Source organism: Rhinopithecus bieti, unplaced genomic scaffold (genome assembly GCF_001698545.2).
Source record: "Rhinopithecus bieti isolate Rb0 unplaced genomic scaffold, ASM169854v2 scaffold_7605, whole genome shotgun sequence".
NCBI lineage: Eukaryota > Metazoa > Chordata > Mammalia > Primates > Cercopithecidae > Rhinopithecus > Rhinopithecus bieti.
The window spans coordinates 8,298-31,801 of NW_016805506.1; the positions used below are offsets into that span (position 1 = coordinate 8,298).

General features: G+C 42.9%; 1 protein-coding gene across 1 annotated transcript in view; it reads right to left on the reverse strand.

The window, feature by feature from the left end:
* Positions 1 to 21,096: 21,096 nt before the first annotated feature.
* LOC108530051 (astrotactin-2-like) overlaps positions 21,097 to 23,504 on the reverse strand; it is a 562,148-nt gene continuing 559,740 nt past the window's right edge. Inside the window, exon 11 of the mRNA XM_017872710.1 lies at positions 21,097 to 21,322. Coding sequence (XP_017728199.1) covers positions 21,097 to 21,322 — 226 coding nt within the window. The remainder of the gene's footprint in view (positions 21,323 to 23,504) is intronic.

Genomic DNA, 23,504 nt, shown 5'->3' on the forward strand with positions numbered 1-23,504 from the left:
ATGAGGTGCTCTTTTCCCTGAACCGCATAGAGGTGGCCTGTCTGTGGTGTCACAAGTGGTTCAGACTGGCTAGGGTAATACAGAGATTGTGAGAATCTTGTGGGAAAGGCCCTGTAATGGGTTATCAGAGGACTTGGGTGCTTTAGGGACAGAGAGGTTGCTTGTGGCATAGTCTTGGATATACAGATTAGGTACAGCATCTTGGGAAAAAGAGGTAGGGAAAGATGCAAGGAAGGAAATGAAATGCATATTTATTATGCACCTGCCATGAGCTGGATGTTTCCCAGTATGCTATATTTTTTAATCCCCCCAAAACTTAGAGGACCCCTAAAATACAATATACTCATTTTACAGGCAAGGTTATTGAAGATCACACAGGCTGAGGAAGGGCTGCTGAATTCTTCAATATGAACCATCCCTTTGATAAGAAACTGAGTGGGCCTGGTTCTTCTCATCCCAGGAGACCTCTGGTGTGCTTCCTGGCATATGAGTGAGTGGGAAAGGCTCTGCCAGTCCTCAGTCCCCCACCCCTCTCGCCACTCAGCCTCAATCTGTCAACTAGGCCAGCTAGCCTGTCTATTAATGCAGACATTGATTTGGACAACCAGGCCAATCAAGAGCCCATAATTACTGGGAGTTTTAATCAACTCATGCCAATTCAGCTGCCGCTCAATTTGTGCTGGACTTCGGTGCTGAGAAGGAGGGAAGCGGTGGGGGGTTGGGGGAGGCATGCAAAAAGGATTACAGGGATCAATAGTCCTGCGTAATGAAGGACAGCTGCTGCAGGCACCACCAGGGGGCCTGAGACTTCAGAGTGGAGGACACAGAGCCTGCTCCCATCCCCCAGGAGAGCTCCCTGGCACAGAATGAAAACCACACCCCTGTTTCATCTCTGCCTACACCTGGATCTGGAAACCACTTAGGCACAACCAGCCAGCATCTGTTCTCTGCAGGGTCCAACCCTCAGTATCTCTCTCTACATTTTGCCCTCAGCCAGGCCTGGCCTCCTATTCTTGAAGAAAATTATGTATCCTTCAGAGCCAGCAATCCCATTACTGGGTATACATCCAAAAGAAAATAAATCATTCTACCAAAAAGACACATGCAACCGTATGTTCATTGCCGCCCTATTCACAATATAAAGACATGGACTCAACCTGGGTGCCCATCAATGGTGGACTGGATAAAAAAATAATGTGGTGCATATATACATGGAATACTATGCAGCCATAAAAAGAAAATCATGCCCTTTGCAGTAATACGGTTGCAGCTGGAGACCGTTATCCTAAGCTAATTAACACAGGAACAGAAAACTAAATACCACATGTTCTCACTTATAAGTGGGAGCTAGGCTGGGCGCGGTGGCTCACACCTGTAATCCCGACACTTTGGGAGGCCGAGGTGGGTGGATCACCTGAGATCAGGAGTTCGAGACCAGCCTGGCCAACATGGTGAAACCCCCACCCCCCCCATGTCTACTAAAAATACTACAGATTAACCAGGGGTGGTGGCGGGCACCTGTAATCCCAGGTACTCGGGAGGCTGATGCAGGAGAATCGCTTGAACTCAGGAGGCAGAGGCTGCAGTGAGCCAAGATTGCACCATTGCATTGTAGCCTGGGTAATGTGAGCAAAGCTCCGTCTCAAAAAAAAAAAAAAAAAAAAAAAAGTGGGAGCTAAATATTGGGTACTCATGGACATAAAAGTGGCAATAAGAGACACTGGGGACTACTAGACGGGGGAAGAAGGCAGGGGGTGTGAAGGGAAGAAACGGGCAAGGATTAAAAAACTACTTATTGGGCACTACGCTTAGTACCTGAGTGATGGGATCAATTGTACCGCAAACCTCAGAATCACACAATGTATCCAGGTAACAAACCTGCACATGTACCTCTGAATCTATAATAAATGTTGAAATTATTTTTTTAAATCAAATTTTAAAAAAACGCTGTAAGTTATATCTCAGCAGTCTCTGTGGTTATGTTCCTGAGTTCAAAAAGCAGACGAATGCTGAGGAGACAAAAAAATAAAAATAAGGTTAATCCAGATATTGTCATTTCCTAGCTGTGTGACTTCAGGCAAGTCACTGCACCTTTCTGGTCCTGGTTTTCCTGTTCTAAAATAGACTCAATAATAAATAACCACCTCCTGGGATTGCTGGGAACATTCAGTGCTGTCACGAACGAGAACTCCTTGTGTGGAAGTTCCTTCTTCCTTTTGATGTCGCATGTCAGAAAGAATCAGTTTTCTTTTTCTCTCATGTTCATTATTCTTCTCCTAGCACAAGCTTTATTCTGCCAGGTGGGACGGTTTCTGGGTCACAGTCTGTTTCCCCATGAGTCCACAGCTATTTGGGGACAGGGACTGTAATACACACAGCTTCCTTTTCTCAGCCCAGCACGTGGGAGGGAGACAAGCCAGTATGCAAGGCAAATGTGGCCTTTGGGGTCAAGCGAGCTTGGGCTTGAATCCCACCTGTCTTTGCCACTTACTAACCACTGTAATGTTAGCCAGTCAGTTCATTAACATTTGAACCTCAACTTCCTCAAAGTAAAATGAGCCTAATTACACTTAGAATTGCTATGGAGGAAAAAAAAAAAAAGTTAGACATTTAATGTTCCTAACATAGTGTCTGGCACAATGGTTAAGATCCCGATTGTTACAAAAGTTGCTATTATGATTATTATCACTCTTAATATTCAATGCTCAGTAAATATTTTTGGAATGTAATAAAATGTCTGGTTGTGTTGCTAAGTTTTGGCTTGAGTTCCAATGAAATACCAACTGGCCATTATCCCCACATGCCAGCCATCTGTGCAGCATTCAACATACACTTACTGAAGACACCAGAAAGGAAATTCAAATGCTTTCAGGACATACCGTGGGCCAGGCACTACAGGAAGTGTTTTCCTGTTTTCCTTATACTGCTTTGCTGAAGCCCCACACTTCTATGAGATTGCTGTTATTGTTGTTATTAGCTTGATTTTTGCAGAAGAGAAAACTGAGGCTTTGTGACTGGATATGTCTTTCTTTGTAGTTCTAGCAGAGCCAGGGTGCAAACATGGGGGCTTTTGACTCCAAGCCCCTGCTCTTTCCACTGTACCATACCATTCCTTCCTTTTTTTCTTTTCTTTTCTTTTCTTTTCTTTTTTTTTTTTGAGATGGAGTCTCGCTGTGTCACCCAGGCTGGAGTGCAGTGGCACGATCTCGGCTCATTGCAAGCTCTGCCTCCGTGGTTCACGTCATTCTCCCACCTCAGTCTCCCGAATAGCTGGGACTACAGGTGCGTGTCACCACGCCCGGCTAATTTTGTTTTTTGTATTTTTAGTAGAGACGGGGTTTCACTGTGTTAGTCAGGGTGATCTCCATCTCCTGACCTCGTGATTCACCCGCCTTGGTCTCCCAAACATACCATTCTTTTCTTGTGGAGGCACCAAGAAGTAGAAGACATGAGAGTTCCTGACTTCAGGAAGAATCTGGACCAATGGTAGAGATCAGGTAAATTTCCAGAGGGAGAAAAGTCATAGTTCAAAATGGCTTATGATAAAAAATGTGCCAAACAACAAAAAACAAACAACCTGATTAAAACATGGGCAAAGGACTTGAATAGACATTTCTCTAAAAATGATATATAAATTGCCAACTGGCACATGAAAAGATGATCAACATGATTAGTGAATCATTAGTGAAATGCAAATCAAAACTACCTCACACTCATTAGGATGGCTGTTATCAAAACTTCAGAAAATAACGAGTGTTGGTGAAGATGTGGAGAAATTGGCGCCCTTGTACATTCTTGGTAGGATTGTAATATGGTGCAGCTGCTATGAAAAACAGTATGGAGGTCCTCAAGAAATTAAAAATAGAACTACCATACGATCCAGCAATCGCACTTCTGGATAGATATCCAAAAGCACTGAAAATAAAATCCTCAAGAGACATTTATATACCCTTATTCATAACATTGTTATTCATAATAGCCTAAAAGGTAGGATCAACCAGTGTTCACTGAGAGACACATATACACACACAATGGAATATTATTCAGCCTTAGAAAGGAAGGCAATTCTGACACGTGCTGCAGCATGGATGAACCCTGAGGACATTATGCTAAGTGAAATAAGCCAGTCACAAAAAGACACATGCTGTATTACTCTATTTATATGAGATGCCTACAGCAGTCAAATTCACAGAGATGGAAAGCAGAATGGCGGTTGCCAGGGGCTGGGGGAAGGGAAAACGAGGAATTATTTAATGGGTATAGAGTTTCAGTTTTGAGAGATAGGTGCTGTAGATTGGGTGTACAACAATGTGAATTTTGCATCACACTATCAAACTGTACACTTTAAATGCTTAAGGAGATACATTTTATGTTATGCATATCTTATCACAATTAAAACAATTTAAAAAATGTATTTTAATAAGATGGAAGTAGAGAGTGAAAGACGTCATGGTTCCTAACTTCAAAGATAATCTAGACCAACTGGAAGGACTGGATAAACCCCAAGAGGGAGATAAGTCATGTTTCAGGATGGTTTCTGATCAAGAGCGGTGCTGGAATGACAGCATGCTACTGTGTGGCTGGATTTGCTCACACATACTGATCACAGCTAATTATCTGAATATATGCTGCCCGCTTTTCCCATTAGAGAAGTCCCTGGGAATTAGGGGAGACAGGCTACCATCCTTGCTTTGGGCACATCCCTTCCCTTCTCCGGTCCTCAATCTTCCTAACTGTCCAGTGAGAAAAGAGGTAGCTGGTCTGTAAGAGGTCTCCCAACTTGGACATTCTATGGTTCTCTGCCAGAGGTCAACAGGAATTCCAAGGGAGGTGGGTTCCTGCAGTAAGTAGCACCTGCTCTAGTGCAAATGACTTGGGAACATGCTTGCAGCTTTCCCCTACAGCCTCCTTAAATGGCTAGTCAACCTTTCGGTGGCAGTCACGAAGCCTTCTGCACAGAGTGAGGGTTCAGTTCAACAAATGCCTATTCAGGGCCTACTGTCCTCCAGGAATTATAAAACCTTAACTTTATTCTTAAAAAAAAAAAAAAGATACGTATAGTCTATTGAGGGGAGAAAATAAGTAAGCACATTCTTACAGTTCTTGAGGTTTTGTTTTGTTTTGTTTTTTGAGATGGAGTCTTGCTCTGTCACCAGACTGGAGTGCAGTGGCACGATCTCGGCTTACTGCAACCTCTGCCTCCGGGGTTCAAGCGATTCTCCTGCCTCAGCCTCCCAAGTAGCTGGGACTACAGGCACATGCCAGCATGCCCAGCTAATTTTTGTATTTTTAGTAGAGATGGCGTTTCACTATGTTGGCCGGGATGGTCTCAATCTCTTGACTTTGTGATCCACCCACCTTGGCCTCCCAAAGTGCTGGGATTACAGGCATCAGCCACCATGCCTGGCTGAGGATTTTTACAAGCACCAAGGGCTGAGGGAGGGGAGGCCAGGGAACACTTTCCTAAGAAAATCTGCCAAGACTCCTGAGGAATGTCTATTCAATAGCTATCTGGTGATGATAATAAATAGCCTTTGTGTAGCTCATTAATAATAATAATAGCTAACACTTAATGGCACTTACCGTGTGCCAGGCACTGTTTCAATGTGTTTTGAACGTTAACTCATTATGTGCACAGCCTGATGGTATAGGAACTACTAGTCTACTCATTTTATAGAGAGGGAAACTATGGCACAGACAGCTTCAGCAACTTGTCCCAAGGATACAAGGCAAGTGAGTGGCACAGTCAGGATGTGAAGCCACACTACGCTGCCTTTTACAGTGTATTAAGCTTTCTAAGTTACTTCCTCATCTGTTATATTTTTCTAGCCTCGTGGAGAGAGGTGCTGACGCCATTTGGAAGAAGAGTATCCTGAGGTGCAGAGATGTAAGAGAACTTCCCAAGATCATATAGTGATTAGATGTGGGGCAGGACAGAGGCTCCACTCCAGTCTGCACTGCTACAAAGCTGAACCCTCTGGGCTGATAGCAAGACTCAGTGAAGGAGCCCTCTCTGTTCCCAAGGCAGAGGCTCTAACTGTCTTCACCTGGGTTCAGGGTGCTGGGATGAAAATGAACATCTGCTGTGTACACCCCATATGCCAGACACACTGCTAGGCTACCCTAATTTATGAAATCTTCCCAACAACCCAGAAAAGAATGCACCATTATTTTCACCACTCACAGATGGAAAACAGGCTGGGAGAGGGAAGATGACTTGCTCCAGGTCCTCACTATAGATGCTTGGATGTCTCTCCATTTTCAGAAGCCTCATGTCCTAATGCTTCTCTGAGCAGCACAGAGCTGAGGGAATTTTGCCACAGACCAAGTGCAGGGAGGTGTTTGGAGAAAATAGCTTATTGTGACCTTGCCTGAGCACTTAACTATGGAACCAGGTCTCCTCCTAAGAGCATTGAATGTGCATTAACTCATTCCCTCCTCACAGCAACCCTAGGCAGCAAACACCATTATCATGCCCACTTAACAGATGGGGAACCTGAAGCGCAGCACGAAGAGCTGTGTTAACTTGATGAAGGTCACATGGCCGGTAAGCGGTGGAGCCAGGAAGCCTGGCACCTAAGTGTCTTTTCTTAGCTCTTCTGCAATACTTCCTTATACAACAAACATGTAAGGAAAATAAAGGAAACACAAACTCAGTTTCCCCTATTACACCCTCTCACAACTCAATCAACACAGAACACTTCTGTGACCTCTGGTCACAGAGAAGTGTGTGGCAATTTCTCTCTGGCAGCAACCAATTCTCTGGGAGATCCTCCAGCGGACACCAGCTGCGTGTCCTCTAATTCAGTTCAATTTTGACACTATCTGACTGGAGATGGTGTCAGATCCCACAGGTTGAGGACCCAGTCCCACAAGACTGCCTCCAATTTCCACTGCCGATTCCAAGCCCCAGGTTATTAAACCCGTGCTTCTGATGACCACCTATAAATCAGAGTTCCCACAATCCCATCCTTGGGCTCCATTAACTTGCTATAGCAGCTCACAGAACTCAGGGAAATACTTACGTTCCCTGGTTTATTATAAAGGATATACCAATTAACACCAGATGGAAAAGTTGCACAGCGCAAAGAATATGGGAAGGGGCACGGAGTTTCCATGCCCTCTCTGAGCACATCATCTTCCAGGAACTCCCATGTGTTCTACTCTCTGGAAACTCTTGAACCTAGTCCTTTTGGATTTTTATGCACACTTCAATACTTAGACCAGATTGATTAAATCATTGGCCATTGGTGATCAACTTAACCTTCAGCCCTTCTCCCCAGTCCAGAGGTTGGGCGTGGGGCTGAAAGTCCCAACCCTCTAATCATGCCTTGGTCTTTCCTGTGACCAGCGCCCCCTGAAGCTACCTAGGGGTGGACAGCCATCAGTCAACTCATTAGTATACAAAAGACACTTATCACTTTGATAACAAGAATTTTAGAAGTTATATGCCCAGGAACAGGGATAAACACCAATATATATTAATTTGCAGGTACTATTATTTCACCTTTTTTTGAATACTGGGAGACTAAGACTTCAACAGGTTTAAAGCAACTTTTCTCATTATTACAGAGGAAGGGATCGAGACAGGATTTGAACCTGTACAGCTTGATACCAAGTAACTTGTGCCTAGCGGTGAGCTACTTATTCAGGGGTCAGGGCCAGGCCTTCATTAGGGCAGGCTAGAGATATGGACTTTTCCATGCTGCTAGGTTTAATAGGCTGGTGTCTCTTCCCCATCTCTTGTCACTAAAAACTCAATTTGCAGCTTGAGGCTGTGTCCTCACATCACACCTTCTCATTGATCACCCGGACTGCGAGTGAGAAAGATTTTATAAGCTAGTTAGTTGGCTTTGCAAAGCATAGAGCAGCAACCATTGAGCATATGCTTCTGTGGGTATATATTTATTCAGCTTATGTTGAGTATAATTTTGGATGGTATGCATATTTTATTTTTTATTGCAGAGCGCAATTTAAAAGGAGAAAAAAAAATCCTTCTCTGAATGGAGACAGATGCCATATATGTTGGACCCTCAAGGGACTGAAAAGGATGAGGTTCCCAAGTCCAGTGTTCTGGGAATGGAGGTGGGTGGAAGGAAACTCACAAGTGCTGGGAATCCAGGATCAATTCCAACACCCACAGCAAGGCCAGCAAGGTACTGACCACCCAGTCCAGGGCAGGCCCTTCAAGGTTTTATTCCCAAGGCCTCCCCAGTAGCCTGTCTGACTGTTCTCTAGATGTTATTTACTGAGTACTAAATATTGGCTGATGGATGAAGTGCACATCATCTGCCTTAACTTTCCCCACAGCTCCATGTTGGGATGCTGTTGTCCATATGAAAACACAGATACTACATTGCCCAGTGTCATCAACTAGAAGAGCAGGAATCTGTACGCTGGGAAGCCTGACCCCAGAACCAGTGCTCTCAAATCCCACCAATCTCATCTGGTAGTTACTGGAGTTCTCAGCTTGGAGTCCTGATATCCGTGCTGCCAATTCCTATCTGAGTGACAATGAACATGTCACTTCCCTTTCTGAGTTGGCTTCCACACTCACAGAATGGAGACTGTGATACCATTTTGCTGGGGTGTTATGAAGATTCAGAGATCCAAAGTTACACTTAAAAGTCATTTGAGACATTTGTTCTTTTTTTCTACCCCATCCCCTGCCTAAAAGGTTCTCCTTTTACCCAGGATGAACTCACGATGTAACATTTTAAAATGAGCCTTAGGAAAAAACCTGCAAGGGTTTGTACCAGCTGGAGAAAAAATAAATACGCTCATGTGAGTGCCAAAGATTCAAAAGAGAGAAGCAGCAGCCCAAACCAGAGTCTACACCAGAGGGAATCATTATGGAAGGAGAAAGTCCATCTTATCATTGTGCAGAAAGGAAGGATCCATGTGTGACTCTAGGGAGCAGGATCTAAAGCGTCATTTTCTAGCTCTGTAAATAGACTATGTATGGGCTTCTTGCTAGTTAGGACACGGTATCTTTCTAATGTTAGGACCCAGAAGAGGGTGTGACACAGCAGTACTTAGTTGTCGAGCTCTAAATGCAGCTAAAATTCAAATGAAACTGTGGGTTGTCTAATAACCAATTTTTGCTTCAACCAAAGGCAACTTTGATCTAGCTTGGTAAGATGTGCTAGATGCTGGAGAATCCATTACCAAGAGTCAAGAATAAAATAAAAGAGCAACTCTATGCATACCTATGTGGGAAAACTGTAAAAAACATGATTAGCATGAAAGACAGGGTCTTGGCCACTTCCAGAAGGGAGGACAGGGTTAAAATCGGAAATGGAGGCATAGTGGGTGTGTTAGGGGAGGGGTTCTGGAATGCAGGCAATATTCTATTTCTTGACATGGGTGATGGTTTAGGTGAGAATTGCTTAATTAGTATTGAAACTGTAAATAATGTTTTACACATTTTTCTACATATTTTATTGCACAGTAAAATGCTAAATATATTTCTATCTATCTATCTATCTATCTATCTATCTATCTATCTATCTATCTATCTGATCTTATAGTAAAACTACTAAAAGGATATGTCAAAATGTTAGTAGTAGTTATTGGAGGTGGCATCACTATGGGTGATATTTTTTTTCTCTATAAGTTCTAAATATTCTTGTATGTGCATATAATAATTTCATTAAAAAAATGTTTTTAGTTGAATTGCTTCGTTACCTATATAAGGCAACCACCAAAATTTAAAGGTCAGTTCCACCACTTCTGCCTGAAATTCCTCCAATGGAGAACCTCATCTTCTCCCTAAGGTTCAATGTGCATGAAAGAACAGCTCTCCAGAGTAAGTTGAGGGGTGCCAAATTCCACTGGCTCTTATACAGGCCTATCTGCAGTGTCTTCCCACTCTGGACCAAAGTACATCTTTGACTTAGGGACTGTGACGGGGAAGGGAGATGCCCCAGAGAGAATCAAGTTTAACTCTCAATTTGTAGGAAGGACAAGAGTGTAGCTGAGGATTCACAGTAAACAGAGCCATGTTGAGAAACAGGGTCCCTTCCTCACCTTGGATTATATTATCCCCATGATAATGGGCCTGAAAAATCACCCTTCCCTTTCAGTGATGATGAAGAAAATTTCTGAAAACCAAGGAAAGCCAGAAAAGGGTACTATGTTTCCTAGCTCGCCAAGCTCCTCCCTACACAATAGGACCTGATCTTAGGAAGGGAGTTCATGGCCCTGGGTTTTGCTCATGCCTGGCTACTTTCACTGGGTCCAGCCAACAATATTGTAAGGTGCAGGGATCATTCCCATTTTATGGATCAGATTAGAGGGGCTCAGATACATCGGCAATTTGTCCAAAGTCACACAGCTTCCCAGTTACAGGAATGGGATTTGAATTTAACTCCGAATCATGGACAAGTCTATTCTTTTCACTGGACTGGAATTCTGATTAACTAGCCCATCTCTCTCTAGGAACATCTGTCACTCAGCTCGGGTAGAATTTTCTCAATGAGGAGAAAGGCTATTGAGTGTTTGATGAAACCTTCTCACTGTTTGCTCCCTCAAGGGAAAGAGATTTCAAAATACCTGGGCCAGTGGGTCAAGACTTCTTAAAGCAGGGATCAGAGAGAAGCTGGAGAATACAGGCAAAAGGATACCTTTATTATTTATGAAGTTTAATAACAATAATAATAATGTCATTTCTCATCCACTTATCCTCAAGATCTATGATAAAAGACAAAAGAATGATGATAAAAATAAGAGTCATGTTATCCTAGGTGGAAGAGAGTCCTACACTGGAATTTCAGACACCTGGGTTGTATCCAAGCATAGCTCCTGTGCTCTTTAGCCTCAATTTGATCATCTTTATTTATGACCCAAGGGGAAAACACACACACACACACACACACACACACAGTTAAGATCAAGCTAGGAAGTCAGTTGTCTTAAAATAAAAAAAAAAAAAAAAAAAAAAAAGGAAAAGGTCTAGGAAAAGCAGAATGTGTAGTTCTGCCTTAGAAAATTGTCCCAAAGAAACACAACTGTATGCTTTCTATACTTCCATTTTTAAAATTACATATATAAACTCTTATTTATATTTGCATATGTATAGGGAAGAAGTGTATAGAAGGATATATGTCTATCTATATATACACCAAACCGTGGCACATTTGTCTAAAGTGGGTGAGTAGTTAAGAAAAGGGGCCTCGAGTTTTTTTCTTTATACATTTTAACACTGTACACATTTATTTTATTTTTAAATGAGAGTGAGCTCTTTTTAAAAAACCAAAAAAAAAAAAAAAAATTAAAGGACGATTGATGATCAAATAGAGAAAATACCTTATGAATGCAAAAATTCTATTATTATAATTAAGATGAACACAATTATTCCAGCTTTTCGTTTCAGAGCTAAGGAGATGTCTGATGATCAGCATTTTGATGCCTCTGGAGACACTCACTGGTGCTTGGCACATCTACTAACAATCCTGCAGTCATGGCTTCCGACCTCCTCAAACCCTCAAGGAGACAGCAGACCCATGGCCTCATTTACTCTCCTCTGCACTGCCTCTTGCATCTGGACCCTCTCTCACAGACACAGTGTACACTTCACTGGACTCCACTCCCAAATGTACTCCATTTATTTTATCACTCGGAGACCCTTTAGGCCAGACACCCTAGCCTGCCCTTGGGCTGTATTCTGAAAGAAAAGCAGCACCTACAACAGTGTGGAACACCAGATGCTCTGTTGCTCCTTTTGAAAAAATCCACACCTTCATCCAAATCATGAAACACTAATACAACTTGAAAGCTGTCCTTATAGACTTCTGGGAATCTCTTCTAAAGAAACAGCTCAAAACACAGAAGGTGGCTTCTGCCCAAAGGTGCTCAGAGCAGCACGGTTTATAACAGATTAAATCTGGAAGCAATCAACGTGTTCAACCAGAAGACAAAGCAAATGCTGCTATGTTCCCCTTCATGAAATATCGGGCAATATTAGTGGTATATATGCATTTGTCCTGGTTAAGTGTTTTGGTATCAACCTGCTTTGGCCCAATTTGGCCCAAATTCACTGCTCTAGAACTGAGTAGCTATGTGTTCCTGAGCAAATTACCCAAGCAAATTACCTAACTCTGGCTCAGTTTTCCCCTCTGTAAGAAAAGGGATAATAATGAGATCCACCTTAGAAGCCTTGGATCATAGCAAGCACTCAAACAATTTTAGCTCTCATCATTGCCACCACCACCATCCTCAACTCTGCATGAGATATCAGATAATAATAATAGCAACCATGTTTTGTGCCTTTTTAGAGCCATGTTCTAGCCTATTGTATATGCATTATCTCAGTCCTAACAGCAGCTTTGGCAGGCGTATTATTATCCCCATTTTACTCAACAGGAACCCAAGGCTCAGAGGCTTTAAGTAACTTGTCCCAAAGTCACATGGCTAGTGAATGACAAGGTAAGATTTTGGCCCGGGTTTCTCTGATGGTAAAAACTGTGTACTGAAGCACTATAGTGGCTTCCTGAAGGTAGGGGATGGTAGTGGGAGATCATAGTGGGAGCAGTGATTTATGCAGGGCTTGCAGGTGGGAGAACCAGGAGTGCAGCTTCCATTTCCTGCCTCCAATTTGGGGCTCCCTTCTCATTATTCCCCCACACCATTATTTCAGGAATCAAAGGATAAAACCCATCACTTTGGAAAAAGGGGGGCTGCTTCCTGACTTTAACAACTAATGACTTACACACAACAAAACCAGCTTACCAGAAATACCATCAGACCCAGCAAATCCAAGTCCCAACGAAATAAAATAAGGGGAAAAATAGAGAAGGCTTCAAATGTCATGAGAATAAAATATTTAATGTCATAAAAGGGTGCATAGGCTTTATGAGAATACCACACATAATAATCTTGGAAACGCTATTACGCCACCTACCCACCCAGCCTGCTCCAAATTCATAAGGGAAAGATGCAAATGCACTGATTGGAAAGATGCAAATGCTCCTGATTGAGGAGCTACGCCCTCCTTTTCATTTCCCACACTTTGAGTCCTGTGTGCAGGCATTGAATCAGTGGACACAGTACAATTCCAATTTCCTTCTTTACTGGCTATTCTTATGTCCTTTTCCAATACTCATCCTCTTTAGCTTCCTCTGGATCTCTTGGATGCAGAGGAGGAGGAATAAATACCGGATATTGGTAGAGGATACAGAGAAGAAAGTGCCCCTCCCTTTATGCTCTGTAACATTGGGGACATTCGCCCTATCCCTAGGGAACTATTCTCAGCCTTGGGAAGGTGCCTTCTGACGAATTAAGAGAATGAGCTTTGGAGTTTGACAGAGTTTGGAGTTTGCTCTGCCTTTACCTGGCTGGCTGGATTTGGGCATGTTTCTCATGCTTTCTGACTCTACTTCCTCATGGATAAAACGGGAGTACTAATAATGCTTGGCTTATAAGGTAGCTGTGAGGATTTCCAGGGCCAGGCACATAATTAGTAGTGAAATGCGCTCTCTCTATATCTGTATCAGTAATACTAGACCTGATATTATTTATAGCATTTATTCATTTATTTTTTAGTAGCTTTAATAATATCAGGCCTAATATCAGGCACTGATCAAGGTATTTAATACATATAGATAATTCTCTATCTGTGAACCTATTTGACCAGAGGATACTTTGATGAAGACACCATGGGGGAGATGTGTCATCCTGTAAATCCTGTTTCCCAACCCAAGAGTCTGAAGTTATTTCCATAAAGACACCTGCCTGCTGCCTTTGCATCTTTCTAACAATTTTTAAAAAGAAAAATAGGGCAACCATCAGTCCCCTCATTTTGAATTTTGACAAAACCTGTCTCAGTTGTCTTCTGAATCTATCATACCCCATGTGGCTGATCTGCAGGGATAAATTTAGCCTTGAAAGTCCACTTCTGGAAAGGAAAAACAAGTCTCTAGGGGCCAGACCCCATGGAGGCTCAGCCCAGCTGTACTGTGTAGGAGGGTTACATGCCCAGGCAGACAGGGCTGGGCTTTCCCTGGTCAGCAGTGCCTGGGCTGTGCTCCAAGGTGATTTCTCACTCCGCTGATTCTTCTTGCTAGTCTTCCCCACCCCTCTTGAGTTTTGTTCCTTTAATTACAGTCCAATTGAGTTATTAAAAGGGGAAAAAGGATGAGGAATGGAGAAAAGCCATCTCTCTCTCTTACTGAACCAGATTCCAGTTTTTGCCTCCCTCTGAGAAATGCTATAAGGTCCCTGGCCTATAATAAATGGAAATCCATATGTTTATTCATCTTGACTTTTAGAAAGGCAGCCTCTTGTTATCTTTCAGCACCTCTGTGCAATCAGGGATCCCATGATCTTTCCTAATATCTGGCAGGCCAGATGGTTTTTTAGGTCAAAATGAAAAAAGAAAAAGATGGGGCAGAGGAGGCAGAAATGTGCTTGGGTGATTTGTAAGGTTGAGGAGTGTGTGATCAGTTTGAAATCGGTCTGGAATTCAAAGCCAGGGCTAAGAACTGACCATACAGGCTCCTCCTGAATGACATCATCACTCTAGGACCCAGCAAGTATGCACATCCTTCCACTTCCTTTCTGTGAAGCCCTGACTATTCAATGTTGTCCCTCCTTTCTATCCTCCTTTTCCATTATCTTTCTCCACATACCCCAGTTTCCTACCAGATAGTTTCATTTTTCTCATGTGTGAAATGAAGGTAATAATAATATCTGGCTCATATTATTACTGTGAGCATAAGGTTGGTTGAAAGAAGCAAAGCACTTAGAACCGTGCTTGGCACAGTCTTTGTATGGATGGTTGCTTTTATATTACTAGCTTTTCTTTTTTGTAAAATGGACATGATAGTTCCAGGTAGGTGACAGTTATAGGCATTAATTGCCATGAACATAGGCAAAATAGCACATAGTAGGTGCTCAGTGAATGCTAGTTCTCTCTTACGACCATTCTTTTCTCTGCAATACTCACACCAATCCTCTTAGATAATTCTCACACAGAGAAACAAAGTGGTTTGTTCAAAGTTACGCTGCAATCCTGCTGAAGTCTGTCTTGTCTTCTGAAGGGGCTATCAAACAAGGCATAACTCTTGTGGTGTTTTGCTCCTGGTCCATTCATAGTGCTGGATACAGGAACATTGCAAAATAAATAATTATACTATACAGTGACAAAGCTGATGCTATGGGGCCATTAGCTGTTGGAATGTGCAACTGGAAGGGAGTCTTGGAATTAAATCTAGGTGGTATTACTACCTCCCTACATGAACTTGAGCAATTTCTGTATCTTTCTACGCCGTTGTTTTTCTGTTTGTATAATGGGAGAGGGTCCCTTCCGGCTCTAGTAGCCCTTGTCTGTATCCATGCACTGGGTAAATGGGTAGACTAAAGATGACCACACATTCTTTGCTACTCTTCTCATTGACAGGTGAAATCTAGCTCTCTCCCCCTTGAATCTGGGCTGACCTTATTGACGTGCTTGACCAATAGAATGTGGTGGAAATGATGTTCTGAGACTTCTGAGGCTGGGGACTAAGAAGCCTTGCAGCTTCTGCCTAGGCAGTTAGAACGCTGCATCTTGGGATGGTCCCTTGGTAAGCCCAGGTTTCATGATGTGAGAAGCCCAAGCCAAATGGGGAGCCCATGATAAAATCATCTATCCAGTTGACAGCCCCAGCTCAGGTTCAGCATAGCCAGTGTCAACCACCAATGATGCCAGTCCTAGCCCCAGACAGGTAATAAAGGAACCCTTCTGCAAATGACTCCTCCAGCCCCAGATGTCCCATCTGTCGTTGATCAGAGACAAACCAGCTGCACCCTCCACCTCGTCCTGATTCACAAAGCTACAGACAAAACAAGAGTGTGTGAAGCTACTGAGTTTTGGGGTAGTTTGTTACACAATAATAGAAAGCTGGAACCAGGAAAGTGAGCTATGAACTGATACTTCAAAAGGGGTATTATGATCACCAGATTGTCTGGTGTTGGGTTAATCAAAAGGCTTCCCGTGCTGGGAAAACCAGAAAAACATAAAAGAATGGCATTAGTGAAATGCGTCAGGGGGCAGCAGTTACTTAGAGATGGTGGTGGAAGTGTCCTCCATACGATGCTGTGATTAAAAGTGCTTGCAGTTTTCTTTGTTTTTGTTCTCTATCTTGATTAAAATTTTGCAGTGGTTATACTGCCACCCAGAATAAATGGACCCATAGCTTACATTTCAAACTGTGCCTTGCTGACATCATTATGTTTGTCAGATTTATAACATTTCTAACACACAACAATTTTTCACTCTTGGAAATACTGAAGGGGAACACAGGCTCCCTCTCTTTTCTGATGTTTCATTCACTGTTACTTCCTCTATCCCTGGTCAAGGGATATGATCTCCTTGGAAATAACTGAAAATAAAAATAGTAGCATAATTATTTATATATTATTTACTGTATCACCCTCCTCATATGATCTTTTACCTGTTATCAGTATGTTATTGCTATTGTAGCAAATTACTACGCAATTGGTGGTTTAAAGTAACGCAAATTTATTATCTCACAGTTCTACAATTTAAAAGTCCAACTTGGGTCTCAGTGGGCTAAAATTTAGGTGTTGGCAGGGTCACATTCCTTTCTGAAGGTTCCAGAGGTAAGTCTTTCTCTTTGCTTTTCCAGCTTCTAAATACCACTTCTCTTCCTTAGCCCATAACTCTCTTCCTCCACCTTCGTAACTGGCAATGCTGCCTCTCTCTATCCCACTCCTCTGCTTTCCTGAGCACACTCTGACAATCCAAGATACTCTCACTCTTTTAAGGTCAGCTAGTCATCTTAATTCTGTATGCAAATTTAATTCCTGCCTCTGTCATGAAAAGTAACATACCAGTCACAGGTTCTGGGAATCAGGATGTGGACATCTTTGCAGGGGCCATTATTTTGCCTACTACACATCTTATGGCCATCCTCCAATTGACCAGTTAGCTATATGAGAAACACATTATCCAAAGGGAAGTCTACCACAGCAGAACCAGAAAGCTGAGCAAAAATACGTCAGATTTTTAAAATCTTGTGTTTCAAAAGTTGAGGTCTAGAAGGCAGAGCTATTATAGAAGGTAAAACAATAATCATCATTATCATGACAATAATAAAACAATAGAAGAATCTGTGATCTGTTAGAGAATTACCTTCCCTCGTATCCACAAAGAAGTAAAGGTCATTTGAGCTGGTGGAAGAGAGGAATGTTGGAAGTCAAACAAAGTAATCTAGAAAATGCTAATGAGTATCCTAAAAGGGGTCCCATCCTCTATCCTTACCAGGCTAAGCCCATGAGTGGATGAAGGGGATGAGAGGATACAGAATATCAGGTAGGCTTGAGGGTTATGAAGGTAAAGGAGTTCTGGGCATCCCTTGCTATATAGCACAGGTTGACAGCAAGCATAGTGAGTGCTCCTCCCCACTGAAAACAGCCGACTATAGATCCTTTCCTGGCATGTCTAGCTCAAAAGAGCTCCAGACAGCTTTTCTCAGATCCTCCAGGTGGAACTGTTGGACATTTCTCATGCCCTCTAGAGGCTGGAAAAGCTAGCTGATGGACAGAGTCAGCTGGCCTTAAATGACCTTGTGGTGGAATAAAGCAGATGAGGCAGCAGCTGTACTACACACCTGTGATTCAGGTGGGAATGGAGAGGAAGGAGAGTGATGGACAAGGGTCAAATGAAGCAGCAGGTACCAGATTAAAAAGTGATGGCCCAGCACCAAACATCCCCTTAGCTCCTAGGCCTTACGGGTACATCGGCCCTTTGAACTCAAATGTTCAGTTAAGAGATGGGAGGCAGAAAAAAACTGAAATTGACTAGAGTTAAGTTTCTACTAACAATGGAACAGAAATGAAATGAAATTCAGTTACAGAAACGTTATAGAACATTAGATATGCTGTGCTCCTAAATTTGTGTGGCCGCATATATATCCACTACATACAAATATCAGTAGTGTGGTCTCATTATCTCACTTATAAATGGTACTTTGTAAATCCCAGATCATTGTCAGTTATGTTCTTTGAGCCCTTTGAGTTTTTGTTTGTTTGTTTTTTAGAAAAATTTGTAAGTACCGTTGCTCCCTTTTGAAAGATTAAGAAACTGATGCTAATAAAGTCAACATAGACTCCAAAGCTATGGTCCTTCTAATGCCTAAATCCAGGCTTTAGCCCAAATCACTCAGCCCAGTCTCCTTTCCATGATTCTTCAACAAGAACTCATCTCAGCTCCAGTGTGGGAAAGCAAGCCAAAGTGGCCCTGGCAGAAGGACTGACAGTGAGACATGGTCTTGGTCTTCCACCCTGCCACCTGGCGGTAAGACCTTGGAAAGTCACTCTGCTTCCTGAGCCTGTTCCACATTCCTGAGGGAATCTACTACTGCCCAGGTTTGTTGTGAGGATGAGCTCTCAGCTTGTAGACATGATTTGAGAACTCTAAAGTATTCTAAAAATATAAGGCATTATTATGTAATACCTGAAGGAATGTCTTAGAAGGTGACCTAAGAGAAGAAGTTTCTCTTTACAGACATGATGGAAAGTCGACAGAGAAATGAAAGGGATTTAAAATCTCAGGATAAACGTGGGATTGCCCTGTCTATTCTGAAGCACACAGAGGAGCTTGCCTTACATCCATTGAACCCTAAAGTAGTAGTTTTAAAATTACATCCTTAATCTAGAGGGGAGGGTCTTTGACAACTTCATCAGACCGTTGAATTTTCTCTTATCCCCTAGGGAACGAATGTTCTCTCTCTTTCTTTCTCTTTTAATTTTTCCAGTTTATGTGAATAAAAGATAAAGAGACACAAGCCCAACCTACACACAAACACACACACACACACACACACACACACACACACACACCCCTCTGTATTTGAGGTTTCATTCCTATGGGATGTCTATCCTAAAAGAAAAAGAGAAGGATCTTAATTAGAGAAAAGAGAACTAATGGAAAAAAGGAAAGAGGCAGACAACTTAATCCTTTGAAAAAGGTCAGCCTCATGTTCTGGACATAACACAGGACATCCTTTTGAGCTGTCTGTCCACTGGCTGGGTTTAAGCCTTGAGCAAATCCTCCTCTCCTCCACTAGCACCTTTCCAATGTGCTATATGAAGGGTTAGGTTTCAATGGTCTGAGGCAGACAGCTGTTGATGTATAACAATCTAGCATCTACAACTCCTATTGCCAGCACCCCAGTTTTTCTTGAGAATCTATGCCTTCCCCCATCTCAGGGCCATGCATTTCAGGTGTAGCTGCCTCCTGGTGCAAGCTCCAGGCATGGCTGGCTCTGGGATAAGCCCAGTTAATCCCCCTGACCAGTAATTGGTGCAGGGATAGATGGGCATGACAACCAAGTTGGCCCAATGAGAAGGAATCTGGTGACAGTAGTTGGAGGTACTAGGAAAGAGGCGTTTTTGTTCTGTAGGACTTGCATCCAGCCTGCAGCTGGCCCGAGAATGGCACAGTGCTAAGGAAAGTAGAGCTAAGATTAGCAGGGGGATTCCAATGACATTGCTTGAGCCCTTCAATCCAATTTTCTCCAGACTTCAACTTAAGCCAATGCATTTCCTGTTTTTTTTTTTTTTTTTTTTTTTTTTTTTTTTTTTTTTGCCTATACTAGTTTGAGTTTAGTTTCTATCACTTGTAATCCTGAGAATTCTAATCACTAAAATTTCTAATTGCCCATTCACCTCTGAAGATCTGTTGATCTTTGTGTCTCAAATATAGTTTCATTGCATTATCTCATTCTAGAAGCTTCTTCATATTGATCTCCTGACCTCTGTCTGTTTCTCAGCTGGTGTGTAGCTGCATTAAGGGTCAAGTGTGTGTTCTATCTCCCTTGGGTCTTATTCAGACAGCCTAGTCCACAGCAGGATTCCCATCCCTGCTTCTATCCTTCGCTGCTTCTTCTTTCTTTTTTCTTTATTTACTGAGATGGGTACTTTTGGGGTGTTAAGCCAAATCAACAGATTCCCTGGGTTCTCCCTCAGTTTTTTAAGAAACATAAACTGAAAAGCCAGTCTGTGCTATAACGTGTCACAGGTGACTTAATAAAGCTAAGTACAGCATACAGTAAGGATACTGTATGGAAAAGGTCACTGTGGGGAGGGAAAAGGCTTTATAAAGGAGATGTCTCAGGAAAGATGTTCACTTGTTTGCTTCATAGGCTTGGAAAGCAATTCTTTCTAGGCAGAGAGAAGGTACAAGAAAAGGTTCTAAGGCATGAAACAGGCAGGCAAGTTCATAGAACCCCATCTAATTAGCTCCATTAGGCTCTAGTGTAGATTGAAATGAAGCAATAAGAGATGTGGCTGGAGAGACTGAAAAGGGACCACAGAAAGAAGAACACTGAATGCCAGGCTGAGTTTAGCCTATGTGGCAATGTTTCCCAAGTGTATTTTCAAGAAACCCCAACACACACACACACACACACACACACACACACACATACACACACGTTAAAAAGTCAGGTTCCCAGGACCTAATTTCCTCTTTAGAATAAAAGCTTCTAGAGGTCAAACCCTGTATCTTAGGTCATTCTTATAAAACCATCAATTTTGGCACACCCTTCTGCAAGCAACAGGCACCCTCCCACTTCTGTGACCTTGTCCCACACTAGATACTAAAATTCCAAGCAAACAAGGCTGCCTCTCCCTTCCTTCATGTATTTGCTTGGCTGTCTCCCCTCTTTCCCTAATGTAAGTTGACTCATATTTTGAAGCCAAAGCCAAAGCCAAAAGCCAACGTTCCAAGGAAGCCTTCTATGAAACTGAGGTCCCAGCTGAAACTTTCTCTTCTGGACCCCACCAAAGCACCTCCTGTCCATACTAGTTACACCTCATTGACATCCCCCCTACTATTGTATTCACAGAGGTAAGGCATTCCCTGTCTTACTCTCAAATGGACTGTAAGCTTCTGAAGGTCAGAAGTTCTCCAAGACCTATTGTGTGGTGGGCACTTAAGTTATAATATCTTGTTTCATTCTTCCAACAATTCCAAGAGGTAGGTATAATGATCTCACTTTACAGGTGAGGAAACCAAGGTAGGCTGGCATGCTGAAGGCCGCAGAGGCAGGTGAGGGTAGTGCGAGTGTGATCCTCCTTACCAGCATTCCCTCACAGGGCAGGGCTTCCAGCAGGTGGCCTTAGCACCTGGGCCACTGCCACGTTCCTGGGCCAATGGGCACTTACCACACATCCTGAGGAGTCCACCTGCCGGTCAGATACACACTTGAAGTTACGAGTGCAGCCCCCATTGTTCCGAGAGCAGTCACGAACTGGCCCGAAGGAGGACAGCAGGTCATTGATGGTTTCAAAGTATGTGGACAGCATGGCTTCTTCCCTTGGAGAGAAAGGGGATGGTTAAACCCCAGAGACATTTGCATCCCTAGATTTAAAAAAAATGTGAATTCAATACATTTGAAACCATAGCTTATTTATAATCAGGAAAATAATAACAATCAATATTACAAAAAGGAAACAACAACAGGTATACCATCACATGACACGGTGCTTGTCAAGTTGTGATACAGAGAAATGGACCTAGAACTCTATACTCTTTATTTCATTAATACTTATGATTCTTGGAGGCAGTCATGAGATGTACACTTTACCATAAGTGAACTGTGGCTTAGCAAGATGAAGTATCTTGATGAAGGCCAGCAGCTTACAATGTGACAGAAGTGAAGTTTGTATTAACTTCCAGCTGAGTCCAAAGAGAAGGCTCTTCTCACTACCTCTTGGCTTGCATCCTACCTGTTTCTACAGATTTCAGAGCTCCCTATAGCAATTCTGCAATTGGGCACATTCCTATTATTCCAACTTTGTGAATATAAAATTGAAACCATGAAAGATTGTGGGACTGACTCCAAATCCAACAGTCTATAAACAGCAGAGCCAAGACATAAACACAGGAGTCTGACCCCCTAGGGCCCTAGATCCTTATTTTTCAGACTATTGTGTATAAGTCACACCATCAAGACTGTCAGCAACAGTTGTTGGAAAGGTCATGGGATTCCAGGGAAATACATGATTCCTCACAAATGAGGTTCTTAAAAGATAAGACTAAACTTGATACCATAATCCATGGATCTGCCAAAATTTTATGAGATGGAATTCTCTACAATGGAGGATACAGATGGGAGCTTCTGATGCTGTCTTCTGCAGAAAAGGCCCGAAATAAGAGATACACTTGCACTGGGGTATATGATTTCCACACTTACAGGAGATTTTAAAGGAGCACCATGAGCAGTGAGAAGCACATATTCTTCCCTGGTCTGTGCCTCATGAGGTCCAGAGCTGTGAAGCAAGGGAAATGAAGCAGGAAGAGGCTAGCACACACTAGAGGGGGTATCTCTGCACCATCTTGCATACCTTCTCCCATTCTTCTCCACCTCAGGCTTGGAACAGGTTTGAAACTCCTAATTCATTTCCTGCCTCCAGTCTTACCCCTTCTGTCCCATCTTTCATACTGACTGTCAGTGAACTTGGTAAATCCCAGCTCTAATTAGATACTCCTCTGATCAATAGCTTCCCAGTGCTTAGAGAAAAAATATAAATTAACTTCTCTGGCATTCGGACTTCATAATCTGGTCCCTGGTTACCTGTCCAGCCCCATTGACCCTCTCCTCATATCTCTATCCACTAGGTACAGGCTTCGTCTCATTCCCTGAACACAGAATCTCTGAAAACAGGTTCTAAACTGGAAAGTTACATGCAGGAGGTTTATTGACGAGCCCTCTCGGGAGATGCATCTGTAGAAGGCGAGGAAGGGCTGGGCGTGGTGGCTCACGCTTGTAATCCCAGCACTTTGGGAGGCCTAGGAAGGAGCCTTACTTGAGCCCAGGAGTTCAAGACCAGCTTAGGAAATGTGGCAAAACTCTGTCTCTACAAAAGTTTTTTTTTTAATTAGCAGGGTTTAGAGGAGCATGCCTGTGGTCCCAGCTACTCAGGAGGCTAAGGTGAGAGGATCTCTTGAGCTACAGTGAGCCATGATCAAAATCCTGTCTCACAATAAAATAAAAAATAAATGGCAAGCAAACAAGGCAGGATTTGGTAAAGGGAGAGACTGACCTACAATGCAGGTCTAAAGCATCAGTTGATCCTGCAGGGAGCTCTGGAGCTGAGAAGGCCCTTTATGGATGTCCTGAATTAGGTCAAGGAATCCAGGCCTTTGCATCCCCACAGCAGCCAGTCATTGGTGGGGGCTGCTGTCTGGAATGGGATACACTTGGATAAGCCAGTTCCCTGAGGCTGAAGGCAATGCCTAGTCACTGACAGCCACAGCTGGTGGGTGGGTGGGCTGGCCCTGAAGAGGGTATCTGGGTGTGGTACCTGCAGGCACCTCTCTCCATCCCTAATCATGCTCTTCCTTCTGCCTGGGATGCCCATTTCCAAATGCTTACCTGATGAAATCCTAAGAATCTTTGTCTTTGAAAACTCTTCATATTTTCTTTCTTTCTTCCCTTCCTTCCTTCCTTCCTTCCTTCCTTCCTTCCTTCCTTCCTCCCTCCCTCCCTCCCTCC